Raw genomic sequence first — 21,110 nt, 5'->3', positions numbered from 1 at the left:
GCATTACTAAAGTTTTGAGGCTACTCTTTCAATATGTTTCATTACTATTCGCCCAGCTTTAAAAGACTGGGCATTTAGGGGCAAATTTGTGAGGTAGAGTTTTAAAAAAGATTATCATTTGCTCAGTTTGTTTGCATTTCCTGGAATAAACAAAGGTGGATCTGAGAAAATCATGCTTTATTTCCAAGATAACCATTATTACCTCTCACTGGCAAGTGCAATTTCACATTACTAGAAGGATTACTCAGACTTTATATGGAATGTCCTTTATTTTTTGATAACTAAATTATGAGCCTACTTTTTTTTTCATTTTTTCCTAAAGTACTTCACTAAGGTGCAAGCTGGTAGGCCTTGACTGTTTTGGCAGGCACAACATATAAACTTACTCTATGGATCATTCACAGTTATGACAGTTAACCTGAAAGGACAATGGGAAACACATTCAGGTACCTAAGAACATCAAAATGAAGGACATTTAAGCCATAAAATACTACTATTTTGACTTTGGCAAAGAGAAATAACAAAAGAAAGCTATGTATAACATCATAAGTCCCCAAAAGAGTCAAATGGAAAATAAGAGGTAAATAGCATTTCAGATGGACTTTGCACATGAGCACATCCAGAGAATTAATGAATCTCTTCCTTGTTTGGAGCTTTGGTTACTTCACTGTTTGTCTTGTCTTTGTCTTAGTTTGTTCTTGGCTTAATTTTCATTATTGCTATTGTTCGGCTAGTGTTATTGACTTTCCGACATGGCTAATTCAGACTTCACATCATGAGTGTGACGCAGGCAAAAGTTATGAGGAGAGTGTAAGTTGCTTCTGTCTTAATCTGCAAACAGGAGTTGAAAGAGGTTGCTAAGATGAAATAAATATATAACAACAGCATTAGTGGCAAAAACCTGCCTGCCAATGCAGGTGATATAAAAGATGCAGGTTTGATCCTTGGGTCAGGAAGATTCCCCTGGAGGAGGCCATGGCAACCCTCTCCAGTATTCTTGCCTGGAGAATCTCATGGACAGAAAAGCCTCGTAGGCTACAGTCGATGGGATTATAAAGAATCAGACACGACTGAATGATTTAGCACGCATGGACAACCAAAATCAGTGTAATGGCATGGCAAACATGATAATAACCATATGTAAAATAATCCTCAGTTCAGTTCAATTCAGTTCAGTCGCTCAGTTGTGTATGACTCTTTGTGACCCCATGAACTGCAGCACGCCAGGCCTCCCTGTCCATCACCAACTGCCAGAGTCTACCCAAACCCATGTTCATTGAGTTGGTGATGCCATCTAACCATCTCATCCTGTCATCCCCTTCTCCTCTTGCCCTCAGTCTTTCCCAGCATCAGGGTCTTTTCAAATGAATCAGCTCTTCCCATCACGTGGCCAAAGTATTGGAGCTTCAGCTTCAGCATCAGTCCTTCCAATGAACATTCAGGACTGATTTCCTTTAGGATGGACTGGTTGAATCTTCTTGCAGTCCAAAGAACTCTCAAGAGTCTTCTCCAACACCACAGTTCAAAAGCATCAATGCTTTGGTGCTCAGCTTTCATTATAGTCCAACTATCACCACCATACATGACTACTGGAAAACCATAACCTTGACTAGATGGACTTTATTGACAAAGTAATGTCTCTGCCTTTTAACATGCTGTCTAGGTTGGTCATAACTTTCCTTCCAAGGAGTAAGCATCTTTTAATTTCATGGCTACAATCAGCATCTGCAGTGATTTTGGAGCCCAGAAAAATGAGTCAGGCACTGTTTTCATTGTTTCCCCATCTATTTGCATGAAGTGATGGGACCAGATGCCATGATCTTCATTTTCTGAATGTTGAGCTTTAAGCCAACTTTTTCACTCTCTTCTTTCACCTTCATCAAGAGAGTCTTTAGTTCTTCTTCACTTTCTGCCATAAGGGTGGTGTCATCTGCATATGTGAGGTTATTGATATTTCTCCTGGCAATCTTGATTCCAGCCTGTGCTTCCTCCAGCCCAGTATTTCTCATGATGTACTCTGCATATAAGTTAAATAAGTAGGGTGACAAAATACAGCCTTGATGTACTCCTTTTCCTATTTGGAACCAGTCTGTTGTTCCACGTCTAGTTCTAACTGTTGCTCCCTGACCTGCATATAGGTTTCTCAAGAGGCAGGTCAAGTGGTCTGGTATTCCCATCTCTTTCAGAATTTTCTACAGTTTATTGTGATCCACACAGTCTGAGGCTTTGGCATAGTCAATAAAGCAGGAATAGATGTTTTTCTGGAACTCTCTTGCTTTTTCCATGATCCAGCGGATGTTGGCAATTTGATCTCTGGTTCCTCTGCCTTTTCTAAAACCAGCTTGAACATCTGGAAGTTCATGGTTCACGTACTGCTGAAGCCTGGCTTGGAGAATTTTGACCATTACTTTACTAGCATGTGAGATGAGTGCAATTGTGCGGTAGTTTGAGCATTCTTTGACATTGCCTTCCTTTGGGATTGGAATGAAAACTGACCTTTTCCAGTCTTGTGGCCACTGCTGCATGTTCCAAATTTGCTGACATATTGAGTGCAGCACATTCACAGCATCATCTTTCAGGATTTGAAATAGCTCCACTGGAATCCCATCACCTCCACTAGCTTTGTTCATAGTGATGCTTTCTAAGGCCCACTTGACTTCACATTCCAGGATGTCTGGCTCTAGGTGAGTGATCACACCATCGTGATTATCTTGGTCGTGAAGATCTTTTTTGTACAGTTCTTCTTTGTATTCTTGCCACCTCTTCTTAATATCTTCTGCTTCCGTTAGGTCCAGACCATTTCTGTCCTTTATCGAGTCCATCTTTGCATGAAATGTTCCCTTGGTATCTCTAATTTTCTTGAAGAGATCTCTATTCTTTCCCATTATATTGTTTTCCTCTATTTCTTTGCGTTGATCACTGAGGAAGGCTTTCTTATCTCTTCTTGCTATTCTTTGGAACTCTGCATTCAAATGGGTATATCTTTCCTTTTCTCCTTTGCTTCTAGCTTCTTTTCTTTTCACAGCTATTTGTAAGGCCTCCTTAGACAGCCATTTTGCTTTTTTGCATTTCTTTTCCATGAGGATGGTCTTGATTTCTGTCTCCTGTACAATGTCACGATCCTCCGTCCATAGTTCATCAGGCATTCTATCAAATCTAGTCCCTTAAATCTTTTCCTTATTCGACTTTATAGTCATAAGGGATTTGATTTAGGTCATACCTGAATGATCTAGTGGTTTTCCGCACTTTCTTCAATTTCAGTCTGAATTTGGCAATAAGGAGTTCATGATGTGAGCCATAGTCAGCTCCTGGTCTTGTTTTTGCTGATTGTATAGAGCTTCTCCACCTTTGGCTGCAAAGAATATAATCAATCTGATTTTGGTGTCGACCATCTGGTGATGCCCATGTGTAGAGTCTTCTCTTGTGTTGTTGGAAGAGAGGGTTTGCTATGACCAGTGTGTTCTCTTGGCAGAACTCTATTAGCCTTTGGCCTGCTTCATTCTGTATTCCAAGGCCAAATTTGCCTGTTACTCCAGGTGTTTCTTGACTTCCTACTTTTGCATTCCAGTCCCCTATAATGAAAAGGACATCTTTTTGGGGTGTTAGTTCTAAAAGTTCTTGTAGGTCTTCATAGAACTGTTCAACTTCAGCTTCTTCAGTGTTACTGGTCAGGGCATAGACTTGGATTACCATGATATTGAATGGATTGCCTTGGAAATGAACAGAGATCATTCTGTCGTTTTTGAGACTGCATCCAAGTACAGCATTTTGGACTCTTATGTTGCCTATGATGGCTACTCCATTTCTTCTAAGTGATTCCTGCCCACAATAGTAGATACAATTGTCCTCTGATTTAAATTTACCCATTCCAGTCCATCTTAGTTCGCTGATTCCTAGAATGTAGATGTTCACCCTTGCCATCTCCTGTTTGACCACTTCCAATTTGCCTTGATTCATGGACCTGACATTCCGGGTTCCTATGCAATATTGCTCTTTACAGCATCAGACCTTGCTTCTATCACCAGTCCCATCCACAACTGGGTGCTGTTTTTGCTTTGGCTCCATCCCTTCATTCTTTCTGGAGTAATTTCTCCACTGATCTCCAGTAGCATACTGGGCACTTACAGACCTGGGGAGTTCATCTTTCAGTGTCCTATCTTTTTGCCTTTTCATACTGTTCATGGGGTTTTCAAGGCAAGACTACTGAAGTAGCTTGCCATTCCCCTCTCCAACGGACCACATTCTGTCAGACCTCTCCACCATGACCCATCCATCTTGGGTGGCCCCACACCCACTCAGACCTTTAAAATTGGACACCACTATGTTTTGGACTCTGTTCTTAGGTAATGTGGATGAAGAGAAGTAATCATCAGAAGGTCATGATTTATACCGCGGGCATTTGCAGTCTAATGGAAAAGGGAGATCCTGGCTTCAGTAAATGACACAAGCCTTGGTCAGCTAGGACTGCCCCTGATACTTATCAACTCCCTTCATCCAGGTAGAGCAGATATAGGAGCATCCTAGGATACCTAACAGTCTGTCAATATAGTGTGCCTTGGTCAGACCAGACTTTTAGAATCTTTTCGTTTACTCCATAGAAGTGGCTCTGTAATCATGTGATTTTGATATTTTTCAGTTCAGTTCAGTTCAGTTCAGTCGCTCAGTCGTGTCCAACTCTTTGCGACCCCATGAATCACAGCACACCAGGCCTCCCTGTCCATCACTGTCACCCAGAGTTCACTCAAACTCACGTCCATAAGTCGGTGATGCCATCCAGCCATCTCATCCTCTGTCGTCCCCTTCTCCTCCTGTCCTCAATCCCTCCCAGCATCAGAGTCTTTTCCAATGAGTCAACTCTTCGCATGAGGTGGCCAAAGTACTGGAGTTTCAGCTTTAGCATCATTCCTTCCAAAGAAATCCCAGGGCTGATCTCCGTTAGAATGGACTGGTTGGATCTCCTTGCAGTCCAAGGGACTCTCAAGAGTCTTCTCCAACACCACAGTTCAAAAGCAGTTCAATTCTTCAGCACTCAGCTTTCTTCACAGTCCAACTCTCACATCCATACATGACCCCTGGAAAAACCATAGCCTTGACTAGACGGACCTTTCTTGGCAAAGTAATGTCTCTGCTTTTCAATATGCTATCTAGGTTGGTCATAACTTTTCTTCCAAGGAGTAAGCGTCTTTTAATTTCATGGCAGCAGATACCGTCTGCAGTGATTTTGGAGACCCCCAAAATAAAGTCTGCCACTGTTTCCACTGTTTCCCCATCTATTTCCCATGAAGTGATGGGACCAGATACCATGATCTTCGTTTTCTGAATGTTGAGCTTTAAGCCAACTTTTTCACTCTCTTCTTTCACTTTCATCAAGAGGCTTTTTAGTTCCTCTTCACTTTCTTTTTTTTTTTTTTTTCTCTTCACTTTCTGCCATAAGGATGGTGTCATCTGCATATATGAGGTTATTGATATTTCTCCTGGCAATCTTGATTCCAGCCTGTGCTTCCTCCAGCCCAGCATTTCTCATGATGTACTCTGCATATAAGTTAAGCAGGGTGACAATGTACAGCCTTGCTGTACCCCTTTTCCTATTTGGAACCAGTCTGTTGTTCCATGTCTAGTTCTAGCTGTTGCTTCCTGACCTGCATATAGGTTTCTCAAGAGGCAGGTCAGGTGGTCTGGTATTCCAATCTCTTTCAGAATTTTCCACAGTTTATTGTGATCCACACAGTCAAAGGCTTTAGCATAGTCAATAAAGCAGAAATAGATGTTTTTTCTGGAACTCTCTTGCTTTTTCCATGATCCAGTGGACGTTGGCAATTTGATCTCTGGTTCCTCTGCCTTTTCTAAAATCCTTGAACATCTGGAAGTTCACAGTTCACGTATTGCTGAAGCCTGGCTTGGAGAATTTTGAGCATTACTTTACTAGCATGTGAGATGAGTGCAATTGTGTGGTAGTTTGAGCATTCTTTGGCATTGTCTTTCTTTGGGATTGGAATGAAAACTGACCTTTTCCAGTCTTGTGGCCACTGCTGAGTTTTCCAAATTTGCTGGCCTATTGAGTGCAGCACTTTCCCAGCCTCATATTTCAGGATTTGAAATAACTCCACTGAAATTCCATCACCTCCACCAGCTTTGTTCATAGTGATGCTTTCTAAGGCCCACTTGACTTCACATTCCAGGATGTCTGGCTCTAGGTGTGTGATCACACCATCGTGATTATCTTGGTCGTGAAGATCTTTTTTCTACAGTTCTTCTCTGTATTCTTGCCACCTCTTCTTAATATCTTTTGCTTCTGTTAGGTCCAGACCATTTCTGTCCTTTATCGAGACCATCTTTGCATGAAATGTTCCCTTGGTATCTCTAATTTTCTTGAAGAGATATCTAGTCTTTCCCATTCTGTTGTTTTCCTCTATTTCTTTGCATTGATTGCTGAAGAAGGCTTTCTTATCTCTTCTTGCTATTATTTGGAACTCTGCATTCAGATGCCTATATCTTTCTTTTTTTCCTTTGCTTCTAGCTTCTCTTCTTTTCACAGCTATTCGTAAGGCCTCCTTAGACAGCCATTTTGCTTTTTTGCATTTCTTTTCCATGAGGATGGTCTTGATCCCAGTCTCCTGTACAATGTCATGAACCTCAGTCCATAGTTCATCAGGCACTCTATCTATCAGATCTAGGCCCTTAAATCTATTTCTCACTTCCACTGTATAATCATAAGGGATTTGATTTAGGTCATACCTGAATGGTCTAATGGTTTTCCCCACTTTCTTCAATTTACTTTAGTCAAAAAAAGGTATCTATCAGCAGGTGAGTTATGATATTTAGCTTAGTTCATGTGAGTATATGTGAAAGTGAAAGTGCAGTCACTCAGTCGTGTCCAGCTCTTTGCGACACCATTAATTGTAGCCTACGAGACTTCTCTGTCCATGGGATTTTCCAGGCAAGAGTACTGGAGTGGGTTGCCATTTCCTTCTCCAGGGGATCTTCCTGACTCAGGGATCAAACCCGGGTCTCCTGCATTGTAGGCAGATCCTTTTACCATCTCAGCCACCAGAGAAGTTAAGTATATGTATATATATGCATATATATAATATATAGTAGAATTTATATATACATATATACACATATATGTATGTATAAAACATTAAAATTAAACAAAATCTTTCCTTGCTTTTTAGGTGAAATTTTATAACTTTTTGTCAAAATTTTACCATGGCATCATTTTGTTCTTTTATGCCAAAAAGAATAGGCAAGTGACCCTGGGTGATATTTAATCCTTAGAGATTGCTATGTCAGGTTCACACTCAGGAATGGGAAAACCAATGGTTTATTCCTCATAACACTCAGAATCTCTTAAGGGAATGGAAGATTAACGTGTATATAATGCTATGGGAATCAATGGAATAATGAAGATATTAAAAAATAAGCTTTTGATAAATTATGCATTTATTTAGTCTGTATTTGCCAACCTTACAAATCCTTGGCAAAGTGCATTCCTTTTATATTTCTAAAGAGAAGATTTGATGAATTTATAGCAGACAAAGGTCATGATTATTTTACTTAGAGTATGCCCATTTAGAAATCACTATGTCTGATATCTATACCATAATAAAAATCTATATAGTTCTTGGATATATTTTAAATATAGTATATATATTATCCTTGGACATAATATATATATTAAAATTATCTTCTTAGATCATATACATATTGTGTATATGTATGTTAGATTTATATTAAAAATATCCACTGTATTTACCTATAAAGTCAGTTTCCAGAAACTTAAGAAACTTGTCCAAATCTTATGGCTAGTTTATCTTGGAGGTAAAAATTGTACATACAATTTAAGATTCTTAGACACAAATTTTCAACACAATCCCAACAACCTTTTGAAGAAGATTTGTACACTTTTCTAACTTTTGTGTGGATTTTCATAAATTTCCTAGATTTTTTCAAATTTACTGACCATAGAGGAAACTATTCTCAGTCTTCTAAAAATTATCAAAACTACTATTACTACCTTTTTATACATTATAGAGTTTCTCCTTTTTCCTTGCCTCCAATAGAGCCTTGAAAATTCTAAGTCAGAGCCCACAGGACAGCATCAAGAATTACTGTGAACCGGAAGATTGTCTCAATTAAAACTGGAGGCTATAAGGCATGATAGAAAGATGCTGAGAGGACAGTAACTTTAAGCAACGGAACTAGGATTTTCTCTTTTCTCTCCTCCAAATCTTAGTCATTTTTATCTTCATTGTATGATAAAACACATATGTGTACATGATAATGCTAGGTAGTGTATGAGACCTATAAAAAAAAAAATGTCATTGCTTTGAGATTCACAGTCCTAAGAGAAAATTTAGAGAGGCATACAAATACTGACTTTAAAAAGCCAAACCAGTACAAGTAGCCAGGATGAAGCAATAATCTATTACTTTCCTAAAAATATTTTAGCAATTTTATCTTAATTTTTAGCACAGAATGAGAAGTATATTAGTAATGATCATTTGAATACCCTCATCTGTTCATTCACTAATTTATCATTGCACATTTCTGAGTACTTTCAAATATCATCAAGCCACTTTGCTAGCTGCAGATAAAGGTAAATGAGACAGAGTCTTCTTCAGAGTCTAGCAGGCTAATGGATAGACAAACAGACATTGACACCTAGCTTGTTGTAATACACTTTGTCTATTGTAATGGAAGAGATATGTACTGAATATTGAGGATCTCCTGACTCACCACAGAAATTTGGGAAAGCTTTTGGAGGAAGTGTAGCTTGAGGTGAGTCAAACAGTATGTTAATCTAGCAAAGAGAAGTTAAATGGAAACATCAGCACAGAGTGGTATGTATCAGGGATTATATCAGCATCATTTCACTGGAACAACCAGTAACAACCTGGGATGGGAAACAACCAGAGAAGGGGATCCAAGTCATAAAGTCCTTCCTGTTGAGGAACTTTTACATGAGTCATTCCAATGCAGTAATTTGATTAGAATTTGTTCTTAACTTTTGACTCTAGTTTAGAGGACACCATCTCTGATGGTACTCTCCCGTCACATTTGGTATTTGACCATTGCCTCTCTTATTTTACCTCTATTTTCTCAGGTCAATTAATTTTGTATACAAAAGAGTCTACTATTTACAGTACTGAAATTGGGTAGCAGGAGTATTTGGCTTCAGGTGCTACATAAATAATCAAAGAAAGATGAATTGGCAGACTGATTTACCATTCTCAAGTCATCCACAAGGCATTTCTTGAAGGAAGCTAATGTTATAGATCACATTTTATTGAATTTGGATGAAAAAAGCTAGTATTTTTGGACACAACTCATACTTTGAGATGAAAGCAATACCCGATTTTCCTTACATGGATGTGGACTTGCATAGTAATAGGTAATGAGAAATAAACTTATTTTCTAAAAAAATAGCATTGATTATACATGTTTACAGTTAAATATTTACCCTAAGCCTAATATTGGGCTTATTTGAGACACCCAAATAAAAAGATTAAAATGCTAATTAATTTTTTTTAGGATTAAAAAAAAGTAGCATTATTCCTATACACCAGAAACTACAATGAGTATACCAAATAAATTCTGTATACAAAAAGAGTTGATCACTTAACATTCAAAAAAATGCTTTCTATCTGCACAGGGATTTACTATAAGAATGCTTTAAATATCATGTCTAGCTAATATACTGTAAATGATATGACACTGGTGAGCACATATTATACATCTAACTTAACAATAAAATATTAATATATGCCTATTCTAGGTTCATGGAATAAAGATGGGAGAAATTTTCAGAGGAAATCAAAGGATATTTTTTCTGTTGTTTACAATCACAGTAGTGTATTAATGCTAAGGAAATATTGCTGTAGAGTTAGAGCAAAGAAGCCCTCTGGATTTGGCCTATTATTGAAAGAACGATGCCATTTGACCTAATGAAATCAGAAATTGATTAAATGCAGTTCATCTAAGGGGAAAAATGGTCAGGGAGTTACTGCCAGGGTCAAGAGGAGACGGGGTGATCTAGTGCTTGAGTGCTGATAGGGTTAGATAGACTTTCAGAGTAGCTGATGCTACAAGATACATGACAATGGACACCCACAGGTCAAAGAGCGAGATCAACCCCTTGGATGGGAAGGAAGAGATTAATCAGAACATTCTTTGCTCAGCTTATAACTAAGTCTGTTTATCCGATGATTCATGGAGAACTGAATGTTTTGAAGAGTCTGTAATCTATGGGGCCCAGGAAAGTTGAATTGCTGTTAACTGTCTTGGGAACACATGTCAGAACAATTGCTGTGGTCACACAGTGCCTTGGTGAAGTCCTGGAACCTTCATGAATAATACTGTTTTGACAAAGTAATTCAGATGCTTGATTATCAAGTGTGTATCTTATCTTTACTGGGTTATTTTTTTCTCATAATGTTCCAGCTTTGGCAATGTAAATGCCCTTTTAAAACTTTTTATTATTTTCTTCACTAAATTGGAATATGTTGAAATAAAGAACTCCCTTAACCTGTAAAAAATAATCAAGAAGAGAATTGACACTCACTGTTTCTCAGAATTGTCTGTCTTATAACTATAGTAAAACAAAATTATTTTTATTTTCACACTTTAGTTCAGTAGTTTATTTTTCTCAGCTGGATATTGAATGAAACTGGTGCCAGGGTCCCAATATTGATTTTAGTGGGAAAAAAAGAATCAGATAATTGACCATCTTACTTGAATCTGAAACTCACTAAAACACAATAACCCATAATATTCTATACAACTATTACGATTTTTTGTTGTATCCAGGTAAGAGTTTCTCTTTTTTCAAAGACAGATATAATTTATTTGTGCAATTTTAATATTGTTTTCATTTTCTTGGCAGATGGCTTATTCATCTTATTACTTTCATGCATTGGCAAGATTAGGCTGTTTCATACAAAATTCTTAATAAGAAGAAACTTTAAAATATGTATTTATATGAGTCTCCATAACAGCCCTCACAATATGTTTCAAACAATTGCTAATTACATATCTATCCAAGAAACTAGTATGACTTTTCCATTTTGGATAATAATAAGCATTTTAATAAATTTTCTTAATTATATAGTTATCAGAAGGTCACAATAGTCATAAGAGAAATATACTGGCTTTTGGAGGAAAACAGTGACAATGTTTCATATTTAAAGAGGTCTTAATGTGACTCATATAAAGAAAATTTGATCCTTCTTTTAAAATTTTCAAACTGCAATTTGAAAATATGTATATTCTTTTATTGAATTTTGAACATGAGTAATACTTAATTGTCTGTGTGTGTATGCTCCAGTTTTTAACTGTGAAACTTTCAGACATACAGAAAACAATAGCACCATGATCACTTCTATAGATACCACCTAGATTCCACAAATGTTAGAATTCGGGACAATGCCAGACTAATCTGTCATTATGCATATTTCATACATAGAACAGCTGAGGATTCACTTCCCCTGCCCATGCTGCAAAAATTTCCTCTCCAGTCCTCCTTCCTCTCATTTTCTCACTATTTCTTGCCTTCCCTCCCTACCATCACTGGGGATTTTCAGGGTCCAGGAACCTCTTGGCCAAAGCCATTCTGAGAATCCTAATTGTATTGGTGGAGCTGGTGCAAGGGTGGGGGAGGAGGAAAAAGGAAATCAGATGGAAAGCAATGCTACTTGGAAGGCAGATCTTCTAGGGCCAGAGATGCAACAAATTCAGAATGAATTATTTACTAAAAACAACATTCAAAATGATTGTCTAAGATTCAAGTGTGCTTCTGTAGCCAGTACATGATTTCCTTTTGAAAATATGTTGAGGTCTAAGCAATCAGTTTAAAATTGGATTTTGAGAACATAGTCTATTCATAGTTGTGGATGGCCAGTATTATAATCATTGAGATTAGCACAAAAATTAACTGCCTTCTCTATCACACTTGTTTTAACTTGGTGTGATCGTTATTACTTTGCAGGCAAAATTTTAAACAAAGATATCACTAAAGTTTCACAAACATTTAAATTTTCTAGACTGTATAAATATGTGAATCCAGTTCTTCCATTCTTATCTTTATTCCTGTAGCCTTGTACATACATTTTTATTACACACTGGTAAGAAGCTGTGGAATTAGGAAATTCATATCTAAATACTTTTAGGATTTCACCCAGAACACTTTTGGTTTTTTGATACTTTCATCAAAGCACAGCTAAAAGGAAACCCATTTCCTTTTGATTCCATTATGCCTGACTTTATTCTTCTAACATGTTCATTTGGGGGTGCTTATTTATAATGCTAAGTATCAATTTTTCATAAAATGTATTCAAGATTCCCATATATGGATTTTACAGCTCAGCAATTGATGAACCTGAAACATATTACTCCTTACATGTAACCTAAATGCAAAAATAATTTTAAAAAATTGGAAATACAGATGAGTGGAGCCAAGAATTTTAGTTGCATGCCTTTAGGTATATCTATTAATGAAAAACAATAAATACATGATGAGTGAGTAAACTAGAGCTATGGATAAAGCAATGGTGAAATATATAGATGCTGAAATCTTTCCATCAACTGGGACTTTTTAATGACCTGCTCTTCTGGGCATAAAAGAATCAAGAGTATCTCTTGGGTCCCTTGTATGAGTTCCTGGTGTGTTGCTCCCAAGAATGCCCTGGCTGCCATTTTTACCTGGGGAGTGACCAGGGGAAAGACCAGCTGTTCATATTTAGATTTTTGCAGCCATTACTCCAATATACAGGTCTGACTCCTTTCCCCTATTTTCTGTACACTCAGAGAGAGGATGTGAAGTATATATGCCTTGCTCCAATCTTTCATCAGACACCACCCTTGGCTCATGCCCTATTTTGGTGCCATCTGCTTGGGGACACAGAGGATAATAATAAGAGCTCCTACTTATTGAGTGCCTGCTGTGGACTAAGTATTTACATATCTGATTTCACATTCTCAGTCAATGCTGCAAGGACAGTATTAGATCCATTTTTATAGATCTAGAGAGTAAAGCTCAGAAAAGTTGAGAAAGCTCTCCAAGACTTTTTGGGTTTATATTTGAGGCTTTCTTCTTTGCCATCAGTGGAAGACAGTTCTCTTTCCTTGGAAAAATATGTTAGCATTTTCTTTGATTGATTCTCCACTTTCCATAACAGCCGTCCCTGGAGAGCAGCGCTCCCACTCTCATCCCATGCTGGTGTCCTGAATTTCCCACAGTGATTTGGCCCTCACATTGAATGTTCTGGCTTCTTGTCTGTTAGACTCAACTGATATCTTAAAATATCTGATTAGTACTTAATAGTGTTGGCAGGTTAGAATCATATTTTTAAAAGGAGAGTATATTTAAGCACTTAACTTTCTGAATTCACTCACTGAGAGTACATATTTTTCCCATGTTATACAGAGAAACTGGACAATGAAATGACCACCTGTTAGCTGCTAATGATGTTCACATGCCTTTAAAAAAAGTAATTCTGGCTTTATCTGTCTACAATCTTGGCGACAAAACTCGTGGGAACATCAAGGGCACAGGAAGCCAAAGGCAGCAAACTGACAGCGAAGTGTGTGCTTAGACTGCTAACAAGGAAGGAGAGAGTGTGAGTCTCTAACTTCATGTAATTATTTAATCTCAAGAGGGTGCTGTAAAACAAAATGCATGTTTTAAAAGCCTAAGTTTGGGTGTTTGAATCTGGAACTAGGATCAGAGGGGTTTCATAGGGCCTATTTCTTCAGAAAATATTGTAAAAAGCATCAGATACCAAATATGCCAATCACTATTTCAAATGCCTAGCTAATTTCATATTGTATGGGTGGGCCAATCATTATGCTTTTCAAATTATGTAAATACTGAATGAACTTAATTCAAAGTAATAGATGGATGTTAACAGAATCCTACTGTGCAAAAAAATAGATTAGTCCTAAAAAAGACTTAAAACTATTAATATCTACCAAAATACAGAAAAGAAGCATTTTCTAAAATTAGGGCTAGTGTTAAAGATTAAATGACCCTTTTAGTTTAACAGTGAAATCAAAGTCCAAAGTCAACATCTGGTTTTAATTCTTTTGCTAATATGTCTTTGGGTCTCTGTTTAAGTTTATTGATTTATATGGATATCATTTTTAATATCTCCATCCAAGTCCAAGGTTGATATAAACTAAGTGTACCTTTTATTTGTTCACTTCATTCTAGTTTTATTGTTAAAAGCACTGAGTCTAATATTGGTTTCCTTGAGTTTGAAGCTTGTCTCCATAACTTGTCTTTGTACAAGTTGTTTTAATTTTCTGTGCCTCAGTTTCCTATCTATAAAATAGGGTTAATAATAGTACCTATGTCATTGGGTTACTGGAGGATTAAGTAAATCAGTGTAACACATGCACTTAGAACAATGCCTGGATAGTAAGTACTCAATATTTTCTCAGTATCATTATTTTTTTAACTGCAAAGAAAAAAGCAAATATAAGGTTAAATACAGTTAAATACACTTCAAAATGAATAGAATTAATCATATGTCTCTTTCCTTGTATTTAGACAAGACTAAATGTAGGCCCAAAATAGACAGATAATTGTCTTTCCCACTAAAAACAGTTCAAAACAGGTGATTGGTGTTCTACTTGTAGGAATTTTTTTTCCCCAATATGGTCTGAAAACATTTCAAGTGACTATTGTTGAATACAAAATCGATTTACCTCAATGTTTCTCATACATACTTTTATAAACCTTAATTTTCTCCTGAGCGTTAGACTTTAGAAATGTGTCAAAGTCTGCTCCAGACCAGCAGTTATATATGAGATTCCAGAGCTAGTGCTCATTGCCTCATACCTCATTTTATACCCACTGCCACTGCTGCTGCTGCCGCTGCTGCTGCTAAGTCACTTCAGTCATGTCTGACTCTGTGCAACCCTACGGACAGCAGCCAACCAGGCTTCTCTGCCCACAGGATTTTCTAGGCAAGAATGCTAGAGTGGGTTGCCATTTCCTTCTCTTTTTATACCTACTACAAAATGTTTATACAGTTAACATGAGCTATGTACTCACAATCGAATTCTAATTTTAAAATCTTACGTCTGTACCCATATTAAGAAGGACAATGAGCAAGAAATAAAGAGAAATCCTCAGATGAGATAATATCAAACTGTACCATCATATGGGATTTTTAAAAAAATGGCACTGCTTATTTTCCACAAATAATTTAATTTTAAAGCACCATAAAGTCTAAGACATTAACATTGATAATTTTAAGTTCTAACTAACACAACTGGCTAACCAAATATGTACCAACGGATATTGAAATTATGGCATGGTTCTCTGAATCATGACAGTTTTGAAAGGGTGCTCTTCCTCAAAGTTATCATGCTGTTTTTAGATTCGGACTCATAACAATTTAGATTTAGAAGATATATTATCATATATAACTAACCTCCCTCTATTTTGTCATGTGGGGGAGTATACATGTATATTTATGTGCATGTATATATATATATATATTATTCTCTGATGCACACAAATATATGCATATACATATATGGTCATCCAGCATATTTACTTGTGTACACATGAGTGAGTGAGTGAAAGTCGCTCAGTCATGTCCGGCTTTCTGTAACCCCATGGATATACAGTCCATGGAATTCTCCAGGCCAGAATACTGGAGTGAGTAGCCATTCCCTTCTCCAAGGGATCTTCCCAACCCAGGAGTCAAACCCAGGTCTCCAGCATTGCAGGAGGATTCTTTACTGTCTGAGCCACCAGGGAAGCCCAAGAATACTGGAGAAGGTAGCTTATCCCTTCTCCAGGAGCTAGTCCTGATCCAGGAATCGAACTGGCGTCTCCTGCATTGCAGGCAGATTTTTTACCAGCTGAGCTACAAGGGAAGCTCCTGTACACATGTAGACATGCAAATACACACATACAAATGTAGATATGCAAATATTCTGTAATCAGCCTTCTCTACTTACTGAGTTCTCCTTAAGTTCAAAAAGCTAGGATATAATTACAGGATATAATATAATCTTTAGTCAGATGGAAATGGCAGAAAAACTGGTGATTTTCAGAAGACTGAATGTATGTTGATAGATGATACCAGAAAAGTACTATAATTTATGAGACTTTGGGAAATTGTTTTTCTCTGATTCCAGAGATATCTACTTGTTCTTTCAGGGAGTTGAGATTCAAATCAACTCTGTGAGAAATGCACAACACCTTTCCATAACCCTCTTTATTGAGGAAGAAACAGGTTGAAAACATAGAAGACTCTTGAGAGTCTCTTGGAAAGCAAGGTGATCAAACCAGTCAATCCTAAAGGAAATCAGTCCTGAATACTCTCATAGGACTGATGCTGAGAAGCTGAAGGTCCAACACTTTGGCCACCAAAAGACCCTGATGCTGGGAAATATTGAAGGCAGGAGGAAAAGGGGATGACAGAATATGAGATGGTTGGATGGCATCACTGACTCAATGAACATGAGTTTGAGCAAACTCCGGGAGATAGTGAAGGACAGAGAAGCCTGGCATGCTGCAGTCCATGACGCCACAAAGTCAGACACGACTTAGTGACTGAACAACCACAACTAAAAGCATGAAAAAGATTAACAGTTATGCTCAAGGTCACTATATAAGTGAACAGACTGGCAGACTGGTCTTTTTCACTTCAAATCCTTTTTTTTTTTTTAGAAAATCAGACCTAGATGTGACCTTGGAGGATATCTAGTCCACGTTACACATTTCTAAATCTTTCTGGTGGATGAAACAAATGGAAAGTTGCATAGCCTGTTGGTTTACGTCAGGTCACTCATATATATTTTAATGTATGAAAATCAAATAGTCAGCATACCAAGGTTTGGAGACGCTTGACATTTCCCACTCTCGAAATCAATCACCAATCTGAACGCCATGGTTATTACTTAGATTCAGAAGTTTGCTGTAAGCAGAGACCATGACCTTGAAATAATTATTTTCTCAAAAGGTATTACCAACAATGATGTGAGCAAAGCACTCAGACTGTCCTCGAGTGCGTGAATTCCTGGCTAAAGAAATGGCTATGAATCATCCATGAGTAGCATCAGTTTGGTTCAAATCTCATTTCACTATATCTACATTTCATAAGCACTAAGTTTAAACAAAGTTAAAATGAGCTAGTCAAAAAAAAATACTTACTTAAAGATTTTCTGTGCTCTGGTTTCTGTTCTTTTATATCACTATCATAGTGACTTAGTAGTTCAGTACTGGAAGATCTCTGGATTTTAAATAATTCCAGGTTTCTTGAATGACTACTTGGATCCTTTGGCTGGAAACAGCAATTAGATGGAACAATTTTACACAGAAGAAAAAAATTCACTAAATAGTTCTGTGATCTATTTTGATGTTAGATTAACAAGAAGTTCATAATAAGATAATTATTTTGAATTAGGGCCCCTATGCTAAGCTTAATTTTCAAATTGTAAATGATATATATGTATATATATATATATATAATATTACTTATTAAATGCTGTGCATAGCCTAAGCACTCCATGCATTAATTCAATTACTCATCACAGATTTCCCATGAGGTAGGTATTTTATTATCCTTATTTTCCAGACAAGATGACTGGAAGCCAAAAGAGATAAACAATTTCCCTAAGGCCACACAGCTAGAAAAATCAGATTCAAACTTTCAAACTCAGGCAGTTTTACTCCAGAGTTTGCTCATAATGATAAAAAATGCATGTGCATGTGTGTGTATGTGTGCACACATGTGTGCCTGGATAAGGGAACTATAATGATAGTGGGGAAAAACTTACTTGCTATTTTATTTTTTAAAGTTTTGATACCAAAATAATACAATGGAAGTGTGTGATTAAATCACAATAAAATCACAAAAGTGTTATTATTTTTATACTTTACTAAAAGCTCTCAAGAATATTTTCTTGTCAAGATTTCGCAAACATCAGTGTCCTAAATAAGATGTTTGGTTGAGAAACAGTATAAAATGAGCAGTTTTAAATTATTTGACTCTTTTAAGAACATACTTTAAACTTGTGATTTAGGGTAATTTCATGAAGTTCTAGATATGTAATTTTCACGAGAACAATCTAGCTTGGCTGGAAGAACAATGAAAATCAATACAAGGGATTATTATTTACTAGTATTATAACAGTGAGTATGGGCTTAAATACACTGATATTTATTTTCAAGAATATGTATTACAGATTGCATAAACTGAAAATGTGAAAATTTAGTAGTTATTAAGTTCTTGTTTGCTTTATAAAACCTTCACTAAATCAATGTCTATGTTATTTCAGAAAACAAATGAATGTATCGTATTTTTAGAGAGAAATCAAATGTCATTTAGTTTCATAAATCCTGTCTTCATTGCCTTCTCCGAAAATGGCATTAGTGGACTGTTTAAATTAAAATAACTTCATAACTTTAAATTCATAGGATCTACTTAAATGTATGTGTGCAATATGCATAAGCAATAGGTTTAAAAGATTACATTCTAATTAATAAAGGTAACAGTTAAAACAAATACATACCAATCTGTCAATTGCATTTTTGATAGCATGGAACCAATCCAATATGATGAAGTCAATATCGGACTGCAGAAGGAACTCATTTCCTGATAAAGTTGTGATCTAAAAAAAAAAAAAAAAAAGATCAACAGGTGAGCAAACCATATAAAATAATCTGTTACATTTAAAAATATATGCTTTAAAAAACACACACTAATACACTGAGATATTTTCTTGTATTCCAGTAATTGTCTTTCTGGGAACTGGGAGACTAGGATAATTTTGAACTCCTCTCTACAAACCATTTCTTCATGTCATAACAAATACATTATCATTTCAATAACAGAACGATTAACTCAGAGTAGGTCTAAAGCTGAATTACTCCAACTCATGGAAAAGCAAGTCAGGAAGTTCGGAATAATGCAGACAGTATCCACTTAAGTCAGAATCTCAGAAAAATGCACCCGGGTGTGTCAGAATTCATTCTGCACGTTTGGCTCTTTCCTGTTTGTCTTTTTCAAATCTAATAGTATCTCTATATTTGATTTCCTTTTATGGAGGCTACTAAAACAGATTATTTACCAAAGAGACTAATGCAGACTTTTCTAAAAGGTCATTCTAATGAGTAACATTTGGCTATTTCTACTTTCTTATCAAAAAGATCTATAGGAAAGTAATAAAGACCAATTTCCCCACAAAGAGAGTACATTAGAATATAAATTCATTTACATATTTGGACCTCTCATGGATAGTATGTATCAGAAGAACATTCCTGTTTCAGATACTTAGGGCTGCTAAGTAGTTGGCAATATTTAGTGTACAACTATAAGTTTTTCATTAAAGGGAACCTTTTTCCCCCTGGAATTGTTAGAGAAGGATGAGACCCTATAGAAAACTTGATTTCGCACATAAGGGCTACTTAGAGAAGAATTTGATTAGAGAAGGTGTGGACATGCTCTTTGTTTTAAGCTATCAATCTGAACCATGAAGATTTTCCCTTTGTATTATTGACTTTTTTGTTTCACCAAGAAGATGAACATTTCCCAACTACTGTCATGCATCAAGCAAGGCTTCAGAGGTTTAGAGGACAGACATTTCAAAATACTCAATCAGGAGTTAGTCACCTCTTCTCCGCCTTACTTCCTCTAAATGAGAGGTAAGTGCTGAAATATGGCACAAATTCAGAAAATCACAAATTGTGGTATAAAATGCCTCCATAATTCTATTATTAAAGTGACAATTACCCAAAAGAGCTCACTCTGAAGTTTCAGCGATTCTTATGGTAACATTTAATGACAGCAATTCTGAAGTCTTAAAGAAATCTTTGTTTACACAATACAGATATATTCATTTGCATTGATATTTAGGAAAAAATATTTAGAGATACAACATTACTCAGTGCTGCAATATAATCATTCTTGAGTAAACCGGATCCCAACTTTTTACAATAGTCAGAAGAGGAAGTATCCAAAGTACATGCAATTAAGAGATGTGAAAGATTAGAAAATAAAAGGGAACTTAATTCCACACTAGAATTTGACAGATTACCAGGGCCTATCACTTTTTTTCTTATTTTAATAAAATTGCATGTAAGATTCAGGATAGCTCAAAATAGCCTCCAAATAGTCCTCTGTTTTATGTATCTTGTAAAAGACAGTTAAGCTGATGTTTGCTTAATTATCTGAACACCCTTGCAATGTTCTTTACTTATAAAAAGTTCCATATATTTACTTATATAAAGTGTTGCTGCAGAAATAGTAATCTAAAAATATAAGGTCACTTCTAACTAACCCAAGAAAACTAGTAATGACCTTGACCTCTACCTTCATCCTAATCTGAATGTAAATATTTTGATTATGAATGTATTACATAATGTTACAATTTGGTAACATACACACAGAAAAATGAATTAGCCCAAATGCAATGTACAACCTATTTCTCTGCCATTATAAATAAACTATTATCAAAATTATAAAAAGGAACACTTTCAAAGTGCTAGAAACAAACATAATTAGATTTACCATATTCTGAGGGCTTAGGAAAGAGCCAACAAGGTTCAATTTTCAGTCTAGTATATTCAAATAGTGATTAAATATGAGTACTTCAGCAATGCATTTGCATTTTGGGTGCATATGCAAAGCAAAGGGAATCTTTACTGCTAACACAATGAAAAGCAAAATGTATCTTAAAAGTTTCTTTGTCCAAATTTATTACTGCATTATTTGTACATAATCAGTGATTTATTAATTCATTTGGGGAAGCTGGACCAGAGAACTATGTGAATGCAATTCATTTAAAGCATACTATTAGAAAGATACAGTTGCATCCTCTCCTCTGTCTTCCCACTAATCTTTCAAGTCACTAGGCAGTCTGGAGAAGTCTGCTACTGCTCTCTACAGTTTGAATGCATCCACTTCTTAATTACAGTCAGTAATTGACTTTGTTTTGTTCCATTCCAGTCACTCAGAGCAAAGAGTTTTCAAAGTCTTTGGCTGGTAAAACACATTGAATTCAGGTTTCTCAATCTACATTTTTTTTTTAACATTACCTCTGTAGTTCTGATAAATACTTTGCCAAATTATATTTGCACTTTGAACAATCAA

General features: G+C 36.3%; 1 protein-coding gene across 1 annotated transcript in view; it reads right to left on the bottom strand.

Annotated features, from left to right (window-relative positions):
- ARHGAP15 (Rho GTPase activating protein 15) overlaps nt 1-21,110 on the bottom strand; it is a 711,497-nt gene that overhangs the window by 329,402 nt on the left and 360,985 nt on the right. Inside the window, exons 7-8 of the mRNA XM_005676179.3 lie at nt 18,532-18,630; nt 17,171-17,300 (exon numbers count right to left, since the gene is read on the bottom strand). Of these exons, the coding sequence (XP_005676236.2) occupies nt 17,171-17,300; nt 18,532-18,630 (229 nt within the window). The remainder of the gene's footprint in view (nt 1-17,170; nt 17,301-18,531; nt 18,631-21,110) is intronic.

The sequence above is a fragment of the Capra hircus genome, chromosome 2 (genome assembly GCF_001704415.2).
Source record: "Capra hircus breed San Clemente chromosome 2, ASM170441v1, whole genome shotgun sequence".
In the NCBI taxonomy this organism is placed as follows: Eukaryota; Metazoa; Chordata; class Mammalia; order Artiodactyla; family Bovidae; genus Capra; species Capra hircus.
Note: the sequence above shows the minus strand (reverse complement) of the source record. Positions and strands in the feature narration are given on the sequence as shown.